This window comes from Oncorhynchus nerka, linkage group LG11, assembly GCF_034236695.1.
Source record: "Oncorhynchus nerka isolate Pitt River linkage group LG11, Oner_Uvic_2.0, whole genome shotgun sequence".
NCBI classification, from domain to species: domain Eukaryota; kingdom Metazoa; phylum Chordata; class Actinopteri; order Salmoniformes; family Salmonidae; genus Oncorhynchus; species Oncorhynchus nerka.
The window spans coordinates 21,035,765-21,059,913 of NC_088406.1; the positions used below are offsets into that span (position 1 = coordinate 21,035,765).

Genomic DNA, 24,149 nt, shown 5'->3' on the forward strand with positions numbered 1-24,149 from the left:
CTCTGCCACACAATCACCTCACAGAATCACCCTACAGAATCACCTCACATAATCACCCTTCATAATCACCCCAAAGAATCACCCTACACAATCACCCTATGGAATCACCCCACAAAATCACCCTACAGAATCACTCCACACAATCACCCCACAAAGTCACCCCATAGAATCACCCAAAATAATCACCCCACATAATCACCCTACAGAATCACCCGACAGAATCACCCTACAGAATCACCTCGCACAATCACCCCACATTGTCACCCTACAGAATCACCCCATATAATCACCCCACAGAATAACCCTACAGAATCACCCCACATAAAGACCCTACAGAACCACTCTACAGAACCACCCTAGAGAATCACCCTACATAATCACCCCATAGAATCACACTACAGAATCACTCCACACAATAGCCACACAGAATCACCCCACAAAATCACCCCACAGAATCACCCTACAGAATAACCCCACATAAAGACCTTACAGAACCACCCTACATAACCATTACATTATCACCCTTCAGAATCACCCCATAGAATCACATGACAGAATCACTCCACATAATCGTCCCACATAATCACCCCACAGAATCACCCCACAGAGTCACCCTACAGTCACCCCACAAAATTACCCTACATAATCACCCCAGAGAATCACCCCACAAAATCACCCTACAGAATCACCTCACAGAATCACCCTACAGACTCATCCCACATAATCACCCACCATAATCACCCCATAGAATCACCCTACAGAATCACCCCACAGAATCACCCTACAGACCCACCCCACATAATCACCCCACATAATCACCCCATAGAATCACCCTACAGAATCACCCCACAGAATCACCCTACAGACTCACCCCACATAATCACCCCACATAATCACCCCATAGAATCACCCTACAGAATCACCCCACATAAAGACCCTACAGAACCACCCTATATAATCACCCTTCAGATTCACCGTACAGAATCACCCTACATAATCACCCTTCAGAATCACCCCATAGAATCACACTACAGAATCACTCCACACAATCACCCTACAGAGTCACCCCACAAAATTACCCCAGAGAATCACCCCACAAAATCACCCTACAGAATCACCCCACAGAATCACCCTACAGGCTCACCCTTCTGAATCACCCTACTGAATCACCCAAATGTATTACTGGCAGGTGACTGGCTGGATGGAGGCAGAGTACTAACATGCCGAGGGATATTACATTACCATCTGCTAGGTCTCAACACATCGAGACAAAACTAACCAAATCAAGTGCATTTTTTGGAGGAAAATCACCATGCCGTCCTTGAAAGTAGAGAGCGTCAAAATGGGTCACGCACCATACTGTCTCTAATGCAATCCTTCATACTTTGTTGCAGTAAATCAGTATAGCATATGAGACATAGACAACATTTTGTTACATTCATGTATTTAAAGAGAAGGGCTTTAGGAGAGGAAAATGCATGTCACGGTGTTACACATCTGGTGCTAATATGTCCAGTACTGCCTTTATGTGGTGTGGGACTATTTTAGTCCTGTTTCCACTTTTATCCTACAGCAGTAGTATATTATCCACGCCATGCAAGTCTGGTAGCAGCATTAGGGATGTGGCCGTGGGACTAGAGAACACACAGCCAGCAGGAAAATAACATGGAACTAGACAAACATGCTTAGCTTGGCCTTATAAAAATGCACTGTTAAAATGATGGGAAACTGCTGAAGAATACAGTATATGTATGAAGCATTACATCTGGTTCCAGAGGTGACCACATGGGGCTTCTCAGCTGGAGCTGCAACTAATGGATATATGAGGAACATACAACTGATGGAGAGAAGAACAAATGTGATTGGGTGATGCTTTTTCACATAGTCCAACATTAGCTGTGCTAGTATGGTGTTGCTGATTTTGTCAAACAAATACATGAAATAATACATTTTGTTGTTTGGTCCTTTGTATTTCAACTTCCTGTGCCACGCTTTTGATTGCACTCTGAATGATCATAAATCTGTTTTTATTCACACTCGTAATTTCATTAGCCACACAACTGCAGGGAAGATTGGCCAAAACAAAAGCCTCATTTAATTTAGCCTCTTTTCAAAATTAAGACACAAAGGGAGAGTGGGGCACAATAACAGAAGCCTTGTCTCTTTCCAGATTTCCAATTAGTAGATTAATTAAAGAGGGCAATTTGTGTTTGAGTCTGCAGCTCCACTGCCAATCTTCATCAACTATGATTAGCCTCAGCGCAGCACCACTGTTGTCCTCACCAGATTTGGCTCTGGTTCCACTACACTCTCTGGCAACTCTGACTTATACTTAGCACCCTGCAGTTCGCTGCAGCACCCTCCATCCCCCTTCAGCACCCTGAAAAGCACCCTCCATCCCCCTTCAGCACCCTGAAAAGCACCCTCCATCCCCCTTCAGCACCCTCCATCCCCCTTCAGCACCCTGAAAAGCAACCCTCCAGCAACCTTCAGTACTCTCCAGTACACTCCAGCACCCTTCAGTACTCTCCAGTACACTCCAGTACCCTGCAGCCAGCTCCATCTTTTGTACAGATCGCAGTGTCAGAGATGGTTTTGTGTGTATAGATTGAGACTGCACAGTGCAGGAAATTCCAAGTACTTATAAACCACATATTTGATCATATATAGAGTTACCTCCATGGTGTTCTCACTGGCTTTTTCAGAAATATCTTTCTGAAAACATCAGGAACCACAAAAGAGAGGAATCAAGAACATGTACACATGATGACAGGCCTTAGACTACAACCCTCAGGCGAGGTGTGATAGTAGTGGTGAGAATGCAGAACTGTTTATCATTAGGGTTGTGTCCTATGCTCCATACTGAATTCTTCATCCCGTACTCCCCTTTTGTAATGTCAGAACACATTGACTTCAAGAGGAAACAAATTCTCCACTCTGTTTATATGTTGTTTGGAAACAGCTGGGTTTAATATCTCCCCTGACGTGTGGCACAGGGCCAAAAAACTCTAATAGCTGACTCAGAGTTAACATGGTATGTTGTGAGTGTGAAGAGTGTGGTTAGTGTGCCGGTGCTGATGGTCGAGGCAGCAGGGGAGATTGTTGTGAGTGTGAAGAGTGTGGTTAGTGTGCCGGTGCTGATGGTTGAGGCAGCAGGGGGGATTGTTGTGAGTGTGAAGAGTGTGGTTAGTGTGCCGGTGCTGATGGTTGAGGCAGCAGGGGGGATTGTTGTGAGTGTGAAGAGTGTGGTTAGTGTGCCGGTGCTGATAGTCGAGGCAGCAGGGGGATTGTTGTGAGTGTGAAGAGTGTGGTTAGTGTGCCGGTGCTGATGGTCGAGGCAGCAGGGGGGATTGTTGTGAGTGTGAAGAGTGTGGTTAGTGTGCCGGTGCTGATAGTCGAGGCAGCAGGGGGGATTGTTGTGAGGAAATGTTGTGTGTAGATGCTGTGTCAGTGTAGGGGTTGGCTGATGACGCACAGACCTCCCTGGTTCACTACATCACCAGGCACCCTCTCACACAGCTAGACTGGGCCTTTGTACAACGCAGGACGCCATTGGAGTAAACACAAGGAAGCCATACTGTCAACATCTAGACCAAAATTAATAGGTTGTTACAGGCCCCGTATCCATATTGTTACATGTCACAGAGGTTCACTGGGTCTAACCTACGTGGGCACATCTGTGGGATGCATGTGGACAAATAGCGTGACCAGCAGTGTCACTGTTGGTTAACAACAGCCTATCGTAAAGTGTAAAGTCCTCTGGTTAGGGGAGGTGTGAGGCCTCTCTGACCAATTATCACTTCATCAGGGGATAAATATGGCGCTGCAGGGCCCCGTGGCCATAGCAGGGCCACAGCACACTGTGCCTGTGATGCTGAACAGTCTGTCCTGGCTTTGGTGTGGTTGGATGGAGCTCTGCTGTCAGCTGCTGTCGGCCTGTTGAAGAGCCCACGCAATGGTGGTATATTTGAGGATAAACTCAGCGCTTCATCAGCTCAAGTGGTAATGAAAGAACTGACATCCTGTCTTTTAAGGAGAAGAACAAACACTTCTACTGAGATGTTCACATTTAGCCTGCTCTTCAACAGTAATGACCCCAAATAGCTGTGGCATATGTAATGAACTAAAGTTGAAATGTACATGGTAATAGTCACAAGTTATATTCCTTCTAAGACATCATAGATGTAAATTGATTGAAATAAGGTGGTAATGATAATGATACTGGTATAGCCTAGTCAGTTAGAATGTTTATCACTGTCACAGCTGTGACTCTGGCCCTTCTGCCCCATCCACCCAGCCTCTGGTAATTAGTTCAGGACTGTTTCTCCACAGGATATCCAACTGTCATCTGCAATAAGTCTCAAATCAGAGGGAGTGTCAGTCATTAGCATACCATTATCACCCTTTTCTAACTAATTTTCTAGTTCACCTAGGCTCTTTTTAGCCGACTCATCTGACACCACTCTGGCTCATTTCTTATTTACTCACACAAAATATTTCCCTCTCAAGTTTAATTTTAGTCACTCTAAATTTGACAGCAGTCGGAAAGACAATAGTATCCCATGTCCCAGAAACCCAGGTCTACACCAGGGTCTTTGTTAAGACCACTACTGTCCCTAGTGTTAGAAACTGAGAAATGCATGAGAAGAAGCACAGAGAATTTTATAGGTCACGGGAAACGTATAATGTTTGATTCCAGATGTGGAAACCAGAATGTTTATGTGTGCAAATGTTTGCTAGTCTGAGTGTTTAAAATGATGTCACCAGAGCAAACTAAGTAGCATACAAATAAGAGACTTAAACTTCAAGGGACGGTCTCATCTGATTTTTAACCTCTTAAGACCTTGAATGTCCCCTGACCTCTAGAGTTCCTGAGAATCCCAGAAAACACAGCTTCAGCTCCGCCCTGAGGCCTTTCAGAGCCTAGTGTTTATGTGCTGTGTCCGATCTGCGCTGTCCACCTGCTTTTTCACTTCCCCTGGCAAAAAAGTTTCAATTCCTCTCATAATTCACAACCCGCAATGTCCTTTTCCACCCAATAAAACCTTGATACTCAAAAGAGCCTTTCTCAGAACAACATTAAAACGGAGACAATAATCTATAATGAACAATATGAAGCAAAACAGCCGCATACAAATAGACTCTAATTCTGAGCTGCTTGCATCAATTAGATACAGGTTTATTTTTGCACATGTTCATTGGGATGGACAAAGTTAGAGAGAAAGAGGGAATACGGTGTCTACAATTCTGTACACTGCAGTGAATTAAAGATGCAGATAGCATCTACCAGGATGGATGCCTGCAAACCCTGTCCCCCCTCCTCCACCCCTGGCCCATGATAGTCCACCCATCCCTTCGACCGCCCGCCCCTTTGACCTTGTGGGAGGTACAGTAATTGAGATTTTCAGCTCATTGTTACCTCATTAAAAAGTGTTTAAACCTTCTGGAGCCTTGAGGAGAGAGAGAGAGAGAGAGCGAGGGAGAGAGAGATAGAGAGAGAGAGAGCAAGAGAGAGAGAGACAGAGAGAGAGAGAGAGAGAGAGAGAGCAAGAGAGAGAGAATGAGAAAGAGAAAGAGAGAGAGAGAGAGCAAGAGAGAGAGAGAGAGAGAGAGAGAGAGAGAGAGAGAGAAGAGAAGAGAAGAGAAGAGAAGAGAAGAGAAGAGAAGAGAAGAGTATGAAAGAGGGAGGCAATGGAGAGAAAGCAGTGGACTTGAAATATGACCTCTACAGGAAAATATAGAAAGCATCTGGTTCCCAATTCTAATTACCAGCTGTATTAGTCACTGTGTGTGTGCCTTTGTGTGTGTGTGTGCCTGTGTGCCTGTGTGTGTGTGCGTGTGTGTGTGTGCCTGTTTGTGTGTGTGTGTGTGCGAGAGAGTACATGTGTGTGTGTGTGCGAGAGAGTACATGAGTGTGTGTGTGTGAGCCATTGGCAGAACAGAACGAATTTATTTCCAAATACAGAGGATCATCATACTGATTCAATCAATGATAATTGCTATGTACAACATTTGTCATTACTTTGCATGCTCCTCTGCACCGAACAAAGAGAGGCCTTCAGCCTTTTAAAATAACAGCCAGATTCAGGGCTGAGGGCTGGGCTGTGAGCAGAGCAACTAAGAGAGGATCTGTGGTCCCAACATCTAAGCCCCAGCTGGCCTCTGACCCTAACCCAACCACAACACTCAGAGCACAGCTCATCATCATCGCTCTCTTATTTAACCAACACTGCTACAACAGATACAACTTCCCCATACATACATCAATGTTGTCATACAGTGGGGCAAAAAAGTATTTAGTCAGCCACCAATTGTGCAAGGTCTCCCACTTAAAAAGATGAGAGAGGCCTGTAAATTTCATCATAGGTACACTTCAACTATGACAAACAAAATGAGAAAAAAAAATCCAGAAAATCACATTGGGTTTTTAATGAATTTATTTGCAAATTATGGTGGAAAATAAGTATTTGGTCAATAACAAAAGTTTATCTCAAAACTTTGTTATATACCCTTTGTTGGCAATGACAGAGGTCAAACATTTTCTGTAAGTCTTCACAAGATTTTCACACACTGTTGCTGGTATTTTGGCCCATTCCTCCATGCAGATCTCCTCTAGAGCAGTGATGTTTTGGGGCTGTTGCTGGGCAACACGGAATTTCAACTCCCTCCAAAGATTTTCTATGGGGTTGAGATCTGGAGACTGGCTAGGCCACTCCAGGACCTTGAAATGCTTCTTACGAAGCCACTCCTTCGTTGCCCGGGCGGTGTGTTCGGGATCATTGTCATGCTGAAAGACCCAGCCACGTTTCATCTTCAATGCCCTTGCTGATGGAAGGAGGTTTTCACTCAAAATCTCACGATACATGGCCCCATTCATTCTTTCCTTTACATGGATCAGTCGTCCTGGTCCCGTTGCAGAAAAACAGCCCCAAAGCATGATGTTTCCACCCCCATGCTTCACAGTAGGTATGGTGTTCTTTGGATGCAACTCAGCATTCTTTGTCCTCCAAACATGACGAGTTGAGTTTTTACCAAAAAGTTATATTTTGGTTTCATCTGACCATATGACATTCTCCCAATCTTCTTCTGGATCATCCAAATGCTCTCTAGCAAACTTCAGACGGGCCTGGACATGTACTGGCTTAAGCAGGGGGACACGTCTGGCACTGCAGGATTTGAGTCCCTGGCGGCGTAGTGTGTTACTGATGGTAGGCTTTGTTACTTTGGTCCCAGCTCTCTGCAGCTCATTCACTAGGTCCCCCCGTGTGGTTCTGGGATTTTTGCTCACCGTTCTTGTGATCATTTTGACCCCACGGGGTGAGATCTTGCGTGGAGCCCCAGATTGAGGGAGATTATCAGTGGTCTTGTATGTCTTCCATTTCCTAATAATTGCTCCCACAGTTGATTTCTTCAAACCAAGCTGCTTACCTATTGCAGATTCAGTCTTCCCAGCCTGGTGCAGGTCTACAATTTTGTTTCTGGTGTCTTTTGACAGCTCTTTGGTCTTGGCCATAGTGGAGTTTGGAGTGTGACTGTTTGAGGTTGTGGACATGTGTCTTTTATACTGATAACAAGTTCAAACAGGTGCCATTAATACAGGTAACGAGTGGAGGACAAAGGAGCCTCTTAAAGAAGAAGTTACAGGTCTGTAGGTGACCAAATACTTATTTTCCACCATAATTTGCAAATAAATTCATTAAAAATCCTACAATGTGATTTTCTGGATTTTGTTTCTCATTTTGTCTGTCATAGTTGAAGTGTACCTATGATGAAAATTACAGGCCTCTCTCATCTTTTTAAGTGGGAGAACTTGCACAATTGGTGGCTGATTAAATACTTTTTTGCCCCACTGTATATAGTATGGCAGTGCCATTTGATAATGTTGTTAAATAGTCCTGGTCCTGGAGTGCCAAAGGCACTTTATGTTTTTGATTCAACTGACTTGGAAGACCAGGTGTTGAATTTAGGCAATCACTGAACTGATCAATTAGCTTGGTTGGTCAGGTGTGGTACCTAGTCCGGTAAGATGAGGGGTGGTGGTGTGTGTGTATTTGTGGTGGACAGCTGGTACACAATGTCTAATATTAAGGTAGTCTTGAGGTATTACTCACTTGAGGTAGAGTACCTCATGATAAGCTGTAGTACACACTATCTACCTAGAGAGTCATCTATTTAACACCTACACTGGCACTAAGACCGCACTCATTGAGGTGTATAAAGCCATAAGCAATCAAGAAAATGCTCATCCAGAAGTGGAGCTGCTAGTGGCGGGGGACTTCAGTGCAGGCAAACTTAAATCTGTTTTACCTCATTTCCACCAGCATGTCACATGTGCAACAAGAGGAAAAAAGAATCTAGACAACATTTACTCCATATACAAAGCTTTCCCTCACCCTCTATTTGTAAAATCTAACTATAATTATATCCTCCTGATTACAAGCAAAAACTAAACTAAGTGTTCAGATGACGCGGATGCTAAGCTACACAACTGTTTTGCTAGCACAGACTAGAATATGTTCCGGGTTTCAGCCAATGACATTGAGTATACCACCTCAGTCACCGGCTTCATCAATAAGTACATTAACGTCACTGTTTCCACAGTGACCATACATACATATCCCAACCAGAAGCCATGGTTTACAGGCAACATCCACACCGAGCTAAAGGCTAGAGCTGACGCTTTTCAAGGAGCGGGACATTAATCCGGACGCTTATAAGAAATCCCACTATGCCCTCAGAGGAACCATCACAAAGCAAACTATTACGGACTACAAAAGGAAACTCAGCCGCAAACTGCCCAGTGACGCGAGCCTACCAGACGGGCTAAATGCCTTTTATGCTCGCTTCAAGGAAAGCAACACTGAAGCATGCATGAGAGCACCAGCTGTTCCAGATGACTGTGTCATCGCGCTTTCCGTAGCCGATGTGAGCAACATTCATAGACTGATTACCAGGACGTGTACACAGAGCATGCACGGACCAACTGGCAAGTGTCTTCACTGACATTTTCAACCTCTCCCTGACCGAGTCTGTAATACCTATATCCTTGAGGCAGACCACCATAGTCCCTGTGCCCAAGGAAGTGAAGGTAACCTGCCTAAAAGACTACCGCCCCGTAGCACTCACGTCAGTAGCCATGAAGTGCTTTGAAAGGCTGGTCATGACTCACATCAACAACATCCTCCCGGAAACCTTAGAACCACTCCATTTTGCATAACGCCCCAACAGACCCACAGATGACAAAATCTCAATCGCACTCCACACTGCCCTTTCCCACCTGGACAAAAGGAACACATATGTGAGAATGCTGTTCATTGACTACAGCTCAGCGTTCAACACCATAGCGCCCACCAAGCTCATCACTAAGCTAAGGACCCTGGGACTAAACTTTTACCTCTGAAACTGGATCCTGGACTACCTGACAGGCTGCCCCCAGGTGGTAAGTGTAGGCAACAACACATCTGTCACGCTGATCCTCAACACTGGGGCCCATATGGTGTGCATGCTTAGTCCCCTCCTGCGCTCCCTATTCACCCATGACTGAGTGGCCAAGCTTGACTCCAACACCATCATTAAGTTTGCTGACGACACAACAGTGTTAGGCCTGATCACCGACAACGATGAGACAACCTATAGGGAGGAGGTCAGAGATCTGGCAGTGTGATGCCAGGACAACAACCTCTCCCTCAACGTGAGCAAGAAAAAGTAGATGATCGCAGACTACAGGAAAAGGAGGGCCGAACACGCTTCTATTAACATCGATGGGGCTGAAGTGAAGCAGGTCGAGAGTTTCAAGTTCCTTGGTGTCCACATCACCAACAAACTATCATGGTCCAAAAACACCAAGAAAGTTGTGAAGAGGGAACAACAACGCATTGTCCCCCTCAAGAGACTGAAAAGATTTGGCATGGGTCCTCAGATCCTCAAAAAGTTCTACAGCTGAACCATCTAGAACATCCTGATTGATTGCATCACTACCTAGTATGGCAACTGCTCAGCATCCGACCGTGAGGCGCTGTAGAGGGTAGTGCTCACATCACTATGGCCAAGCTTCCTGCCATCCAGGACCTATATACTAGGCGGTGTCAGAAGAAGGCCCAAAAAATGATCAAAGACTCTAGTCACCCAAGTAATGGATTGTTCTCACTGCTACCGCACGGCAAGTGGTACCGGATAGTCCAAAAGGCTCCTTAACAGCTTCTATCCTCAATCCATAAGATTGCTGAACAATTAATCAAATGACCCGGTACCGGTACCCCCTGTCAATTTAGTAAATCGTTTCTTAACTCTATTTTCTTAAAACTGCGTTGTTGATTAAGAGCTTGTAAGTATGCATTTCACAGTAAGGTCTACACCTGTTGTATTCAGTGCATGTGACAAATACAATTTGATTTGATTTAGTTGGAACAAATCCTGCAGTAGCTGCGTCACTCCAGGAACAGGGTTGTCTACCTGTGTCTTATAGAGTGTATGTAAGGCATTGATGGACAAAATAATAATAATGTAAAATATAATGTATCTGGTACGTATACTGTGATGGGGTTGAATTGGATACATATCCAGCTAATTGAACAGAGGGTGTCTATTTAAAAGTCTATTGAAAGAGCATCACTAACATCAAGCAGTAGCAATGTGACACGGACATGTCTGATAGTGGACAAGTGTCAGAGTCTCATACTGACCTGGATAAATGTCCTTGGAGAAACATTTCACTGCCTGCTGAGCCAGGCTGTCAAGGCTCAATTTTCACCCGCACCCGCACACACCCGCACCCACACACACACACACACACACACACACACACACACACACACACACACACACACACACACACACACACACACACAACAGCAGCAACACAACAGCAGCAACACAAAGCACTGTCCAGCCCAGCTTTCACCATTGAAGAGGCCAGTCTGGAGGACCCAGCACCCTTCACAACAGGTGTCATAAACCAAGAGAAGAGTCCACTCCAGCTTATAGCAATTATCTCTCAGTCCTTTAGCAGAATGTTAACCCTCCCTGTAGGAAGAAAGGGGAGAGGAGAGATATCAGCTCATAAAAGCCACACAGGCTCCATTCCTCAACTCTGCTTCTCTTCCTCGTAAAAAGCAATTCCCATCTGTGGTAAATCAGTTGACTTTCATAAGACTCTTTCTCTATCTCTCCTCCTCTATCCCTCCTCTCTATCCCTCCTCCTCCTTGGAGTGCTCGCCAGGCCAGACAGGTATATCTGTCTCTTATTGGCATTATTATTATTTTTTACCGTTATTTAACTAGGTAAGTCAGTTAAGAACAAATTCTTATTTTCAATGACGGCCTGGGAAAAGTGGGTTAACTGCCTGTTCAGGGGCAGAAAGACAGATTTGTACCTTGTCAGCTCGGGGGTTTGAACTTGCAACCTTCCGGTTACTAGTCCAACGCTCTAACCACTAGGCTACCCTGCCGCCGCATGGTGGGAAAGAACAGTGTAAATCTGCTCTAAATCCCCTAATCTGGCTGGTCCATCACAGGGATGAGGTGGTGTCACGCAGTAGAAATAGCCCTGCTGTGGAAACAAAGACGTCCTCTCTCCCTTCTCCATAGGATGCAGCCTATAGCACTCATCCCTCTGAAGGTCGGGCCCCCCAGATAGCATATGAACACACCATAAGCCATGATTTCTTTTTTTGAATTACAAGAAATTAGCTTTCAAACTGCTAAATGTTCTCTTAGCCTCATGGCAAAATGTGTGGAATAGCAATCTACTGTGGAACAGAACAAGAGGAGACAACTCAGTCACTAGAAACAAAGCTGTGTTTTATTTATCACACACACACTAACATTCTCTTGCTTCCTGGCCTCCAGCGCACTCTGGGTCCAGGCCTGCAGTGTGTGTGCCTGTTTGTCCGTGTGTGTGTGTGCCTGTTTGTGTGTGTGTGTGTGTGTGTGTGTGTGTGTGTGTGTGTGTGTATCTGCTATAGTGTGTGTGTGTGTGTGTGTGCCTTGCCCTGCCAGCTGAGAGCTCCTCTCTGCCCAGTCAGAGAAGATTTACTCCCAGGTAATAATGGCTGAGTTTCTCGAATGACATTATCACTTTTATGGGCAAGCTGTGCTCATGCATATCATTACCGCCGTCTTTCACAGGGCACTGCCAAATGGAACGTTTATTCATGTATATCTTTACACATCCAGCTACTAAATGATGAAGAGACACAAACCCATGGACACTGAAAGACATTCTGCAGGACCATGGTTATTGCAGTTACCTATAGAGATGTCAATATTTAAGCGTGTAGCGACAACAGAACACAGTGAAACTTTAAACATTGGCATGAAACATAGGCCAGCCCTTCTCAGTACATTGTTGCAATCCCCAACTGCAGGCATCTGTACTTTTTACGATGGGAGTTAGCAGAATTAGTCTTGCACATGTGTATTAATATTCATCGGTGTGTGATTCTCTTCTGTCTCAGGTCAGTGAGAGGTGTTTGATTGTCTTCTGTCTCTGGTCAGAGAGGTGAGGGGTCAGGTAAGATATGAAACACAGACTGACAAATCACACCAGACAAGACCAGGGTCCCTAATTTACTACTATAAAACCCACATGGTACCAATAGCTTTGACTGGCAGAGAGAATGTACACCTACTTTTAGTGTGTGTGTGTGTGTGTGTGTGTGTGTGTGTGTGTGAAGTGAAAGACAGAACCTGTGAGAATTTACTTTTGAACAAAATCTTGGTTTTACAGCTACAGCAAAAACTATTTTCTCATGATGAAATCACAGGAGAGGTGTTAGGGACTGTGAGCCACTCAGACAGAAATAACTCCTGCAGAATGAAAAGTGAAACCCCATTACTTCCAACCACATGACAGCTAACACATCTCCAAACTGCAGACTCACAGCAGCTCTTAGCCCTAGTGACTGGGCCATCAGACAGGGTGGACTGACTGACCTGACATGAAACACAACACTTCAGGACTGGAACCATACCAAGAAGTCATCAGCAAGGTACAGTTGAAGTCTGAAGTTGACATACTGTCAGATGTGTGCGTACTGGTAGCGAAGTCAGGTGCAGGAGAGCAGAGATTTGTGAACAGGCGCACACTTTATTTAGGCAAAAGTGAAAAACGCGCAAAACAGTCACAAGAATAAAGTTTAACAATAGACATCTTCGTGAAAAATAACACAGAAAAAACAAGCCGTCAGCCGCGTCAACAACACACACGTAACACAAACAATCTTACACAAAGAACATGATGGGGAACAGAGGAATAAATACATGTAGATTGATTGGGGAATGAAAACCAGGTGTGCAGGGAACAAGACAAAACAAATGGATACATGAAAAAGGGAGCGGCGGTGGAAAGAAAGCCGGTGACGTCGACCGCCGAACAAGGAGAGGAGCCGACATCGGCGGAAGTTGTGACACATACACATAGATTGGAGTCATTAAAACCCGTTTTTCAACCACTCCACAAATTTCTCGTTAACAAACTTTAGTTTTGGCAAGTCGGGTAGGACATCTACTTTGTGTGTTTCAAGGCCTATTTTCAAACTCAGTGCCTCTTTGCTTGACATCATGGGAAAATCAAAAGAAATCAACCAACATCTCATAAAACAATTGTAGTCCTCCACAAGTTTTGGTTCATCCTTGGGGGCAATTTCCAAATGGATGAGGGTACCACGTTCATCTGTACAAACAATAGTACGCAAGTATAAACACCATGGGACTATGCAGCCGTCTTACCGCTCAGGAAGGTGACGCGTTCTGTCTTCTAGAGATGAATGTACTTTGGTGCGAAAAGTGCAAATCAGTCCCAGAACAACAGCAAAGGACCTTGTGAAGATGCTGGAGGAAACATGTACAGAAGTATCTATATCCACAGTAAAAATGTCCTATTTCAACATAACCTGAAAGGCCACTCAGCAAGGAAGAAGCCACTGCTCCAAAACCGCCATAAAAAAGCCAGACTACGGTTGGGGACAAAGATCGTATGAAAACAAATAGAATTGTTTGGCCATCATGACCATTGTTATGTTTGGAGGAAAAAGGGGGAAGCTTGCAAGCCGAAGAACACTGTCACGCCCTGACCTTAGAGAACCTTTTACTTTGGTTAGGTCAGGGTGTGACTAGGGTGGGTAGTCTAGTTTTTTATTTTCTATGTTGGCCTGGTATGGTTCCCTATCAGAGGCAGGTGTCTATCGTTGTCTCTGATTGGGGATCATATTTAGGCAGCCTTTTTCCACCTGTTGTTTGTGGGATCTTGATTTTATATTGTTGCTTTTTAGCCCTACAAAGCTGTACGTTTCGTTTGTTACTCTTTCTTGTTTTGTGCCGGTTATCATAAATAAAAAATCATTAACCTACCCCACGCTGCATCTTGGTCCGACCATCCTTCCAACAACGATCATTGCAAACACCATCCCAACCGTGAAGCACGGGGTGGCAGCATCATGTTGTGGGGGTGCTTTGCTGCAGGAGTGACTGGTGCACTTCACAAAATAGATGGCATCACGAGGGAGGAAAAATAAGTGGATATTTTGAAGCAACATTTAAAGACATCAGTCAGGAAGTTAAAGCTTGGTCGCAAATGGGTCTTCCAAATGGACAATGACCACAAGCATACTTCCAAAGTTGTGGCAAAATGGCTTAAGAACAACAAAGTCAAGATATTGGAGTGGCCATCACAAAGCCCTGACCTCAATCCTATAGAAAATGTGTGGGCAGAACTGAAAAAGCGTGTGCGAGCAAGGAGGCCTACAAACCTGACTCAGTTACACCAGCTCTGTTAGGAGGAATGGGCCAAAATACCCCCAACTTATTGTGGGAAGCTTGTGGAAGGCTACCTGAAACATTTGAAACATAATGCTACCAAGTACTAATTGAGTGTATGTAAACTTCTGACCCACTGGGAATGTGATGAAATAAATAAAAGCTGAAATAAATCATTCTCTCAACTATTATTCTGACATTTCACATTCTTAAAATAAAGTGGTGATCCTAACTGACCTAAAACAGGGCATTTTTACTAGGATTAAACGTCAGGAATTGTGAAAAACTGAGTTTAAATGTATTTGGCTAAGGTGTATGTAAACCTCTGACTTCAACTGTACATAAAATAAAGAAAATGTTTCCTTAAATACAGAGAGAAACCAGTGCCAATACTTTGGAGGGGAAAAACTCACATTTTACAAGCTCAGACAAGTAACTAAAAAGTGTGCCTTGTCTAGTGATGCTAAAACACACTGACCTGGTCTCCTTGGAGAAGACAGAAGACCTTACATGACTTTGTACGTTTCACAGTCAGTCATTTAATCTTGGAACAGTATCAAGGCTTCTCTATCTCCCTTCAACCTCCAGAAGGGGACAGGACAGTTAGGGACACTCTCTGCCAGTTCATCGCTCAGTGTCAAACAGCGATCGCATGCCAAACAATCACATTAGCCTTGCAGTCTAAAAGCTGGGGGACAGACAGTGCTGGTAGCCACAGTGAACCATAGCTCTCCCTGCTCATTACTGGGGTCTCTCCCTCCCTCCCTCCCTCCGTCCCTCCCTCCCTCCCTCCAGACAGACCACATCTCAGCATCTATAATGCACTCACGCCTGAAGAGAGACACTCAGCTTTTTACTAGGAAGGAAATTGCCAGTCGGGCCTCGCTCAACAGCTTTTAACAACTCAACACTGATCAACTAATGACTGTCTGAGATGGAGTGGCTGAGAAATAGTCATGTTGGAAATACAGTAGGAGAGAGGTGGAGAGAAAATTAGAGTGAGCGAGATTAAGAGAGTGAGGGTAAAGTATGTCTAGAAGTAGTCATAACAAAGTTAAATAACTGCTAACAAAGCTCAGAACCACACACATTGCTATTCTAAGCCTGGCAGGTAATGCCAGTTCTTTCATCTTTTCACTGATAAATGATTTGCCTCCCATTTGCAGCTGTCTGTCAGCAGAGGACGGAGACGACACGTCTGAATGAACACGAAGCTTAGAGCTCAACTTCATCAAACTGATATCAAAGAGAGAGAGAAAAATGTATCAAAAGAGGGAGAGAGATGTGCATGGGAGGGTGTGCGACAGACAGAGGGAAAGAGAGATACAGAGAGAGGGAGTGTAGTAGTTTTGGGAGCTGGAGGAGGAGGGGTTACTCACGGGTCCTGTCACCTTTCCACCTCCAGCCACTCTTGTACCGCCCCTGTCCATCCCCTGGCATACATGCTCCATTCAGCACCTCCAGCAGCAGCAGCAGCAGGGGCATCCGCCTTGCAGCCATGCCTGCCTCCACAGATCTCATTGGTGTTAGAGAACAGAGCAGAGGGCCGAAGGGAGAGACGTGCCTGGTTCTCTCATATCACACACAGCTGGGGGGGGTCCAGAGTACAACAACAACACCGCCTCCCCTTCCTCCTCCTCCTTCACAGTTTCAGCCCAGGTCACACCATCCACAGCCAACCTTGACAGCCCCCCTCTTCCTGCAGGACTGGACTGATTCCTTTGAAGGCAGCAGCAGTGTTGGCGAGTTGGCTGGGGAGGCGAGGTGGCTGGGGAGGCAGACTATAATTCCAGCATGGGCACACAGGCAGATTAAAGCCTGGATTTCTGCAGCTATGCTCTGAAATATTGATCCCGCTTTTTTCTATCCGTCTTCTCTCTTCCTCTTCTTTCTCTGCCTCTCAGAGTTGGTGGAGTATTTATTGGAGTCCTGCTGAAATGCTTATAGGCTCAGCTTCACCGGAGACACTTCCCATGGAGTGCTGGAGAGAAGTGTTTTCCTCTTGCTATGTACAAGTTGCTGAGAGCAGTAGCAGAGCAGAGACACTTCGGCGACGGTCAGGTCCGGTGACAGTGATAGTGACACATCAATTGATCCGACAGCTCTTTCTCAGGCAGTTACTGGCCACGGCTAACAGTCTGTGTGTCCCTCCTCCCCCTCCGTACAGCACCCACCTCGTCTTACATCACAGGAGACAGTGTTGATATGAATATAAGAAATACATGAGAGAGAGAGAGAGCATTCTCAACACAGCAGCCTTGACACTGCAAACAGAGACTCTGAGGGAGGGAGAACCACCACGAGTAACAGAGAGAGGAAAGGAGGGAGGGAGAGAAAGAAAGACAGGGAGGGAGAGAGAGAGAGAGAGAGAGAGAGAGAGAGAGAGAGAGAGAGAGAGAGAAAGAGAGAGAGACTAGAGCGGGGGCTGTGAATGGATATTTCACAAGTGCTGAATCTCTTGTCCTGTCGTTTGTTCTGTGATGCTCTCCGTCTGGATTATCCTCCATCTATCTACAACTATGACCTGTGTGTGTGTGTGCGTGTGTGTGTGTGTGTGTGTGTGTGTGTGTGTGTGTGTGTGTGTGTGTGTGTGTGTGTTCTCACAAGCAGATTAATCCAGTGCTCTCTGAGAGCAAACATCTCCTGCAGCAGCTTGCCGTCCTACCCGACACACCTGTACACACAGGCAGACAGGAAGACAGGCTGACAGGCATGCAGACAGGAAGACAGGCTGACAGGCAGACAGACAGGAAGACAGGCTGACAGGCATGCAGACAGGAGCAGACAGGAAGACAGGCTCGCAGGCATGCAGACAGGAAGACAGGCTGACAGGCAGGCAGACAGGAAGACAGGCTCACAGGCAGACAGACAGGAAGACAGGCTCACAGGCAGACAGACAGACAGACAGGAAGACAGGCTGACAGGCATGCAGACAGGCGGACAGGCAGACAGACAGGAAGACAGGCTCACAGGCAGACAGACAGACAGGAAGACAGGCTGACAGGCATGCAGACAGGCTGACAGGCAGGCAGACAGGAAGACAGGCTTACAGGGAGACAGGAAGACAGGCGGTCAGGCAGACCGGAAGACAGGCTCACAGGCAGACAGACAGGAAGACAGGCTCACAGGCAGACAGACAGACAGGAAGACAGGCTGACAGGCATGCAGACAGGCTGACAGGCATGCAGACAGGCGGACAGGCAGACAGACAGGAATACAGGCTCACAGGCAGACAGACAGACAGGAAGACAGGCTCACAGGCAGACAGACAGGAAGACAGGCTCACAGGCAGGCAGACAGGCTCACAGGCAGACAGGAAGACAGGCAGACAGGCAACCATGTGCACCACAAAACTGGTTCTACTTCTGTCAGTCTGGCAGTGACACTATGGAGAAGAGGTGACCTACAAATAGCCAGAAAGGGTGTGAACAAACGTAACACAACACGCATAAGCTGTAAGAGCTTTTCCTTGAATATGTTTCACACACACACACACACACACACACACACACACACACACTCACAGTATATTTCATTACAAAGCGTGCTCAGCAACTGTGGGTTTTGAGTTACACCACTTGTTTCCTCCGGCGGCCCGGTCTGTCAGGAGGCAGGTGAGAGCAGGGGAACATGGGAGACTGGAGGTGTCAGCAGCTACCCCCCCCAACGACAGTGTCCTTCCTCATGAGTTGTGTGAATAACAGAGTGCCTAACGACAGTGTTCCTATTGGTCAGCCAGGTAACCATGTTCTGGTCCTGAGGGGCTGCTCTCCTGCTGATATAATTAACCCCTGTACATTAAACTCTGATAAAGCTCTGATTAGAACTAGCCTGTAATGATTAGGCCTTGGGAATGATTACTAGTGCAGAGAAGGTACAGATAGAGCGCAGGCGTTTGCAACGCTCACAGCCCTCCAGAACTCCATGCAGTCACACCCTCTTCACAGTCAATGGCGCAGTTAATGCAATCACTTGAAGTGGAACAAAGTTAACTGTAGGTGAAAAGTCAAAGGCAATCTAGAAAGTAGAAGTACTGTTGGAATGGACAGTTTGAATCCCAGGTATATCAGTGACCAATGACTCTCCTTTACAAGCAGAGAGTCGTTCGCCTAATAACTCTCCTTTACAAACAGAGTCGATCTCCCAATGACTCCCCTTTACAAACAGAGAGTCGTTCTCCTAATAACTCTCCTTTACAAGCAGAGAGTTGTTCTCCCAATGACTCTCCTTTACAAGCAGAGAGTCGTTCTCCTAATAACTCCCCCTTACAAGCAGATATCCGTTCGTCCAACGACTCTCCTTTACAAGCAGAGAGTCGATCTCCCAATGACTCTCCTTTACAAACAGAGAGTCGATCTCCCAATGACTCTCCTTTACAAAGAGAGAGTCGTTCTCCTAATAACTCTCCTTTACAAACAGAGAGTCGATCTCCCAATGACTCTCCTTTACAAACAGAGAGTCGATCTCCCAATGATTCTCCTTTACAAACAGAGAGTCGATCTCCCAATGACTCTCCTTTACAAAGAGAGAGTCGTTCTCCTAATAACTCTCCTTTACAAACAGAGAGTCGATCTCCCAATGACTCTCCTTTACAAACAGAGAGTCGTTCTCCTAATAACTCCCCCTTACAAGCAGATATCCGTTCGTCCAATGACTCTCCTTTACAAGCAGAGAGTCGATCTCCCAATGACTCTCCTTTACAAACAGAGAGTCGATCTCCCAATGACTCTCCTTTACAAACAGAGAGTCGATCTCCCAATCACTCTCCTTTACAATCAGAGAGTCATTCTCCCAATGACTCTCCTTTACAAGCAGAGAGTCGTTCTCCTAATAACTCCCCCTTACAAGCAGATATCCTTACAAGCAGATTCCGTTCCAACGACTCTCCTTTACAAGCAGAGAGTCGATCTCCCAATGACTCTCCTTTACAAACAGAGAGTCGATCTCCCAATGACTCTCCTTTACAAACAGAGAGTCGATCTCCCAATCACTCTCCTTTACAAAGAGAGAGTCGTTCTCCTAATAACTCTCCTTTACAAACAGAGAGTCGATCTCCCAATGACTCTCCTTTACAAGCAGGGAGTCGTTCTCCCAATGACTCTCCTTTACAAGCAGGGAGTCGTTCTCCAAATTACTCTCCTTTACAAGCAGGGAGTTGTTCTCCCAATGACTCTCCTTTACAAGCAGGGAGTTGTTCTCCCAATGACTCTCCTTTACAAGCAGAGAGTTGTTCTCCCAATGACTCTCCTTTACAAGCAGAGAGTCGTTCTCCTAATAACTCCCCCTTACAAGCAGATATCCGTTCGTCCAACGACTCTCCTTTACAAGCAGAGAGTCGATCTCCCAATGACTCTCCTTTACAAACAGAGAGTCGATCTCCCAATGACTCTCCTTTACAAACAGAGAGTCGATCTCCCAATCACTCTCCTTTACAAAGAGAGAGTCGTTCTCCTAATAACTCTCCTTTACAAACAGAGAGTCGATCTCCCAATGACTCTCCTTTACAAGCAGGGAGTCGTTCTCCCAATGACTCTCCTTTACAAGCAGGGAGTCGTTCTCCAAATTACTCTCCTTTACAAAGAGAGAGTCGATCTCCCAATGACTCTCCTTTACAAGCAGGGAGTCGTTCTCCCAATGACTCTCCTTTACAAGCAGGGAGTCGTTCTCCCAATGACCTTGTGCATGAGAATGATTTAGAAACTGCTGCCGTGTATAGCAATACAGCTAGATGGAAGTAATGAGAGAACTGATCTCGCTATCCCTTACCATCCACCCCGCTCTCTCTCTCCATCCCTCTGTTTTTCAGATTTTAACAGAGATTATACAAGAAATACAATTGATGTTTACTGCATGCTAGCATCAAAGGTACTGCCACTGCAGCCTCCACAGCTTATCCACACCAGATCAAACATGCTTTATCTTTTATATCTATCAGTCCTTCCAGCATGGCGTGCTGGCCCCTCTCCTGGTGCCTACGGTGCCATCAGAGAGCAGGGTGATTGGTGGTACAGAGAGGTCCAGCAGGAGAACTGAGGCACCACCAGGTGGTCTGGAACACAATGAGCACCAGGAACTGGCACACACACGCGTCGCAGCACACACACACACACACACACACACACACACACACACACACACACACACACACACACACACACACACACACACACACACACACACACACACACACACACACACACACACACACACACACACACACACACACACACACACACACACACACACACACACACACACACACACACACACATCCTAACGTAAACTATATATGCAAAAGTATGTGGACACCCCTATTTCAGCCACACCAGTTGCTGACAGGTGTATAAAATTGAGCACACCGCCATGCAATCTCCATGGAGAAACATAGAATGGCCTTAAGACTTTCAATGTGGCACCGTCATAGTATGCCACCTTTCCAACAAGTCAGTTCATCAAATTTCTGCCCTGCTAGAGCTGCCCCGGTCAACTGTAAGTGCTGTTACTGTGAAGTGGAAACGTCTAGGAGCAACAACTGCTCAGCCACGAAGTGGTGGGCCACACAACCTCACAGAACGAGAATGCCGAATGCTGAAGGTTGTAACGTGTAAAAATCATCTCTCCTCAGTTGCAACACCCCCTACCGAGTTCCAAACTGCCTCTGGAAGCAATGTCAGCACAATAACTGTTTGTCGGGAGCTTCATGAAATGGGTTTCCATGGTCGAGCAGCCACACAAGCTAAAGATCAGCATGCGCAATGCCAAGCGTTGGCTGGAGTGGTGTAAAGCTCGCCGACATTGGACTCTGGAGCAGTGGAAACACGTTTTCTGGAGTGAAGAATCACACTTCACTATCTGGCGGTCCAACAGACAAATCTGGGTTTAATGTATGCCAGGAGAACGCAACCTGCTCAAATGCATAGTAACAACTGTAAAGTTTGGTGGATGAGGAACAATGGTCTGGGGCTGTTTTTCATGGTTCAGGCTAGGACCCTTAGTTCCAGTGGAGGGAAATCTTAACGCTACAGCATACAATGGCATTTTAGATGATTCTGTGCTTCTAACTTTGTGACAACAGTTTGGGGAGGCCCTTTTCTGTTTCAGCATGACAATGCCCCCATAAACGAAGCGAGGTCTATACAAAAATATTTTTTTCAAGGTGGGTGTGGAAAAACTTGATTGGCCTGCACAGAGCCCTGACCTCAATCCCATGGAACACCTTTGGGATGAATTGAAACGCTGACTGTGAGCCAGGCCTAACCGCCCAACATCAGTGCCCGACCTGTTCTTGTGGCTGAATGAAAGCAAGACTCCACAGCAATGTTCCAACATCACGTGGAAAGCCTACCCAGAAGAGTGGAGGCTGTTATAGCAGCAATGTTCCAACATCACGTGGAAAGCCTTCCCAGAAGAGTGGAGGCTGTTATAGCAGCAATGTTCCAACATCTAGTGGAAAGCATTCCCAGAAGAGTGGAGGCTGTTATAGCAGCAAAGGGGCAATTTTGTAATGAGATGTTCGACGAGCAGATGTCCACATACTTTTGGTGATGTAGTGTAAGTATTTGAGGATCTATAGTTTGAATAAACAGTGAATAGTATTAATTTGTATCAATGTTTACATACTGCTTTACAGCTGTGGAAAAAGTAGAGAAAAAAAAGTACAGATACCTTAATTAATAGAAAGTTACTCAAGTAAAAGTAAAAGTCACCCAGTAAAATATTACTTGAGTAAAAGTCTAAAAGTATTTGGTTTTAAATATACTTAAATATCAAAAGTAAATGTAATTGCTAAAATCTACTATTATCAAAAGTAAAAGTATAAATCATTTCAAATTCCTTATTTTAAGCAAAGCAGACTGCACCATTTTCTTGTTTTTAAAATGTATGGACAGCCAGGGGCACACTCCCACACTCAGACTTTATTTACAAAAGATGCATTTGTGTTTAGTGAGTCTGCCAGATCAGAGGCAGGAGGGATGACCACGCGTTCTCTTGATAAGTGCGCGAATTGGAGCATTTCCCTGTCCTGCTAAGCATTCATGTAACTAGTACTTTCGTGTGTCAGGGAAAATGTATAGAGTAAAAAGTACATTATATTTTTAGGAATGTAGTGAAGTAAAAGTAAAAGTAGTCAAAAATATAAATAGCAAAGTACAGATACCCCAAGAAATGACTTACGTAGTACTTTAAAGTATTTTTACTTAGGTGCTTTCCACCACTGCTGTTTACTCATCTCATATTTATATAATGTATTCTATTATACTTTATTTTAGTCAATGCCACTCAGACATTGCTCAATCTAATATTTATATATTTCTTAATTCAGTCAGACACCTACTGAGCCAGGTCAGATACCTACTGAGCCAGGTCAGACACCTACTGAGCCAGGTCAGAAACCTACTGATCCAGGTCAGCCACCTACAGTGTCAGGGTCCCTCAGTAACAACCTCTATAGCCTGTGTCTCATACCAGGCCAGACCATTCCCTCATCACCCTATCTGAGAGATCAATGGTTCCCCCACACCCAGCTCACTGTACACTTGCTCAAAACTATTGATTTATTTATTTCACCTTTATTTAACCAGGTAGGCCAGTTGAGAACAAGTTCTCATTTGCAACTGCGACCTGGCCAAGATAAAGCAATGCACATACAGCAACACAGAGTAACACATGGAATAAACAAACATACAGTCAATAATACAGTAGAAAAAGTCTATGTACAGAATGTGCAAATGAGGTAGGATAAGGGAGGTAAAGGCAATAAATAGGCCATGGTGGCGAAGTAACTACAATATAGCAATTAAACACTGGAATGGTAGATGTGCAGAAAATGAATGTGCAAGTATAGATACTGGGATGCAAAGGAGCAAGATAAATACATAAATATAGTATGGGGATGAGGTAGTTGGATGGGCTATGTACAGGTGCAGTGATCTGTAAGCTGCTCTGACAGCTGGTGCTTAAAGCTAGTCTCCAACATCAGTGATTTTCGCAGTTCGTTAAAGTCATTGGCAGCAGAGAACTGGAAGGAAAGGCGGCAAAAGGAAGAATTGGCTTTGGGGGTGACCAGTGATATATACCTGCTGAAACCAGATTGCATAGCGGAAAAGGTACGGTGGGATTCGAAATGGTCGGTAATCTGTTTGTTAACTTGGCTTTCGAAGACCTTTGAACGGCAGGGTAGGATAGATATAGGTATGTAACAGTTTGGGTCTAGAGTGTCTCCCTCTTTGAAAAGGGGGATGACCGCGGGCAGCTTTCCAATCTTTGGGAATCTCAGACGATACGAAAGAGAGGTTGAACAGGCTAGTAATAGGGGTTGCAACAATTTCGGCCCCCCAATGGTGGAACAAACTCCCTCACGACGCCAGGACAGCGGAGTCAATCACCACCTTCCG

General features: G+C 45.3%; 1 protein-coding gene across 1 annotated transcript in view; it reads right to left on the reverse strand.

Annotated features, from left to right (window-relative positions):
* LOC115137737 (roundabout homolog 1-like) overlaps nt 1-17,002 on the reverse strand; it is a 416,524-nt gene extending 399,522 nt beyond the window's left edge. The window contains exon 1 of the mRNA XM_065024289.1: nt 16,134-17,002. Coding sequence (XP_064880361.1) covers nt 16,134-16,275 — 142 coding nt within the window. The 5' untranslated portion in view covers nt 16,276-17,002. The remainder of the gene's footprint in view (nt 1-16,133) is intronic.
* Between the last annotated feature and the right edge of the window lie 7,147 nt (nt 17,003-24,149).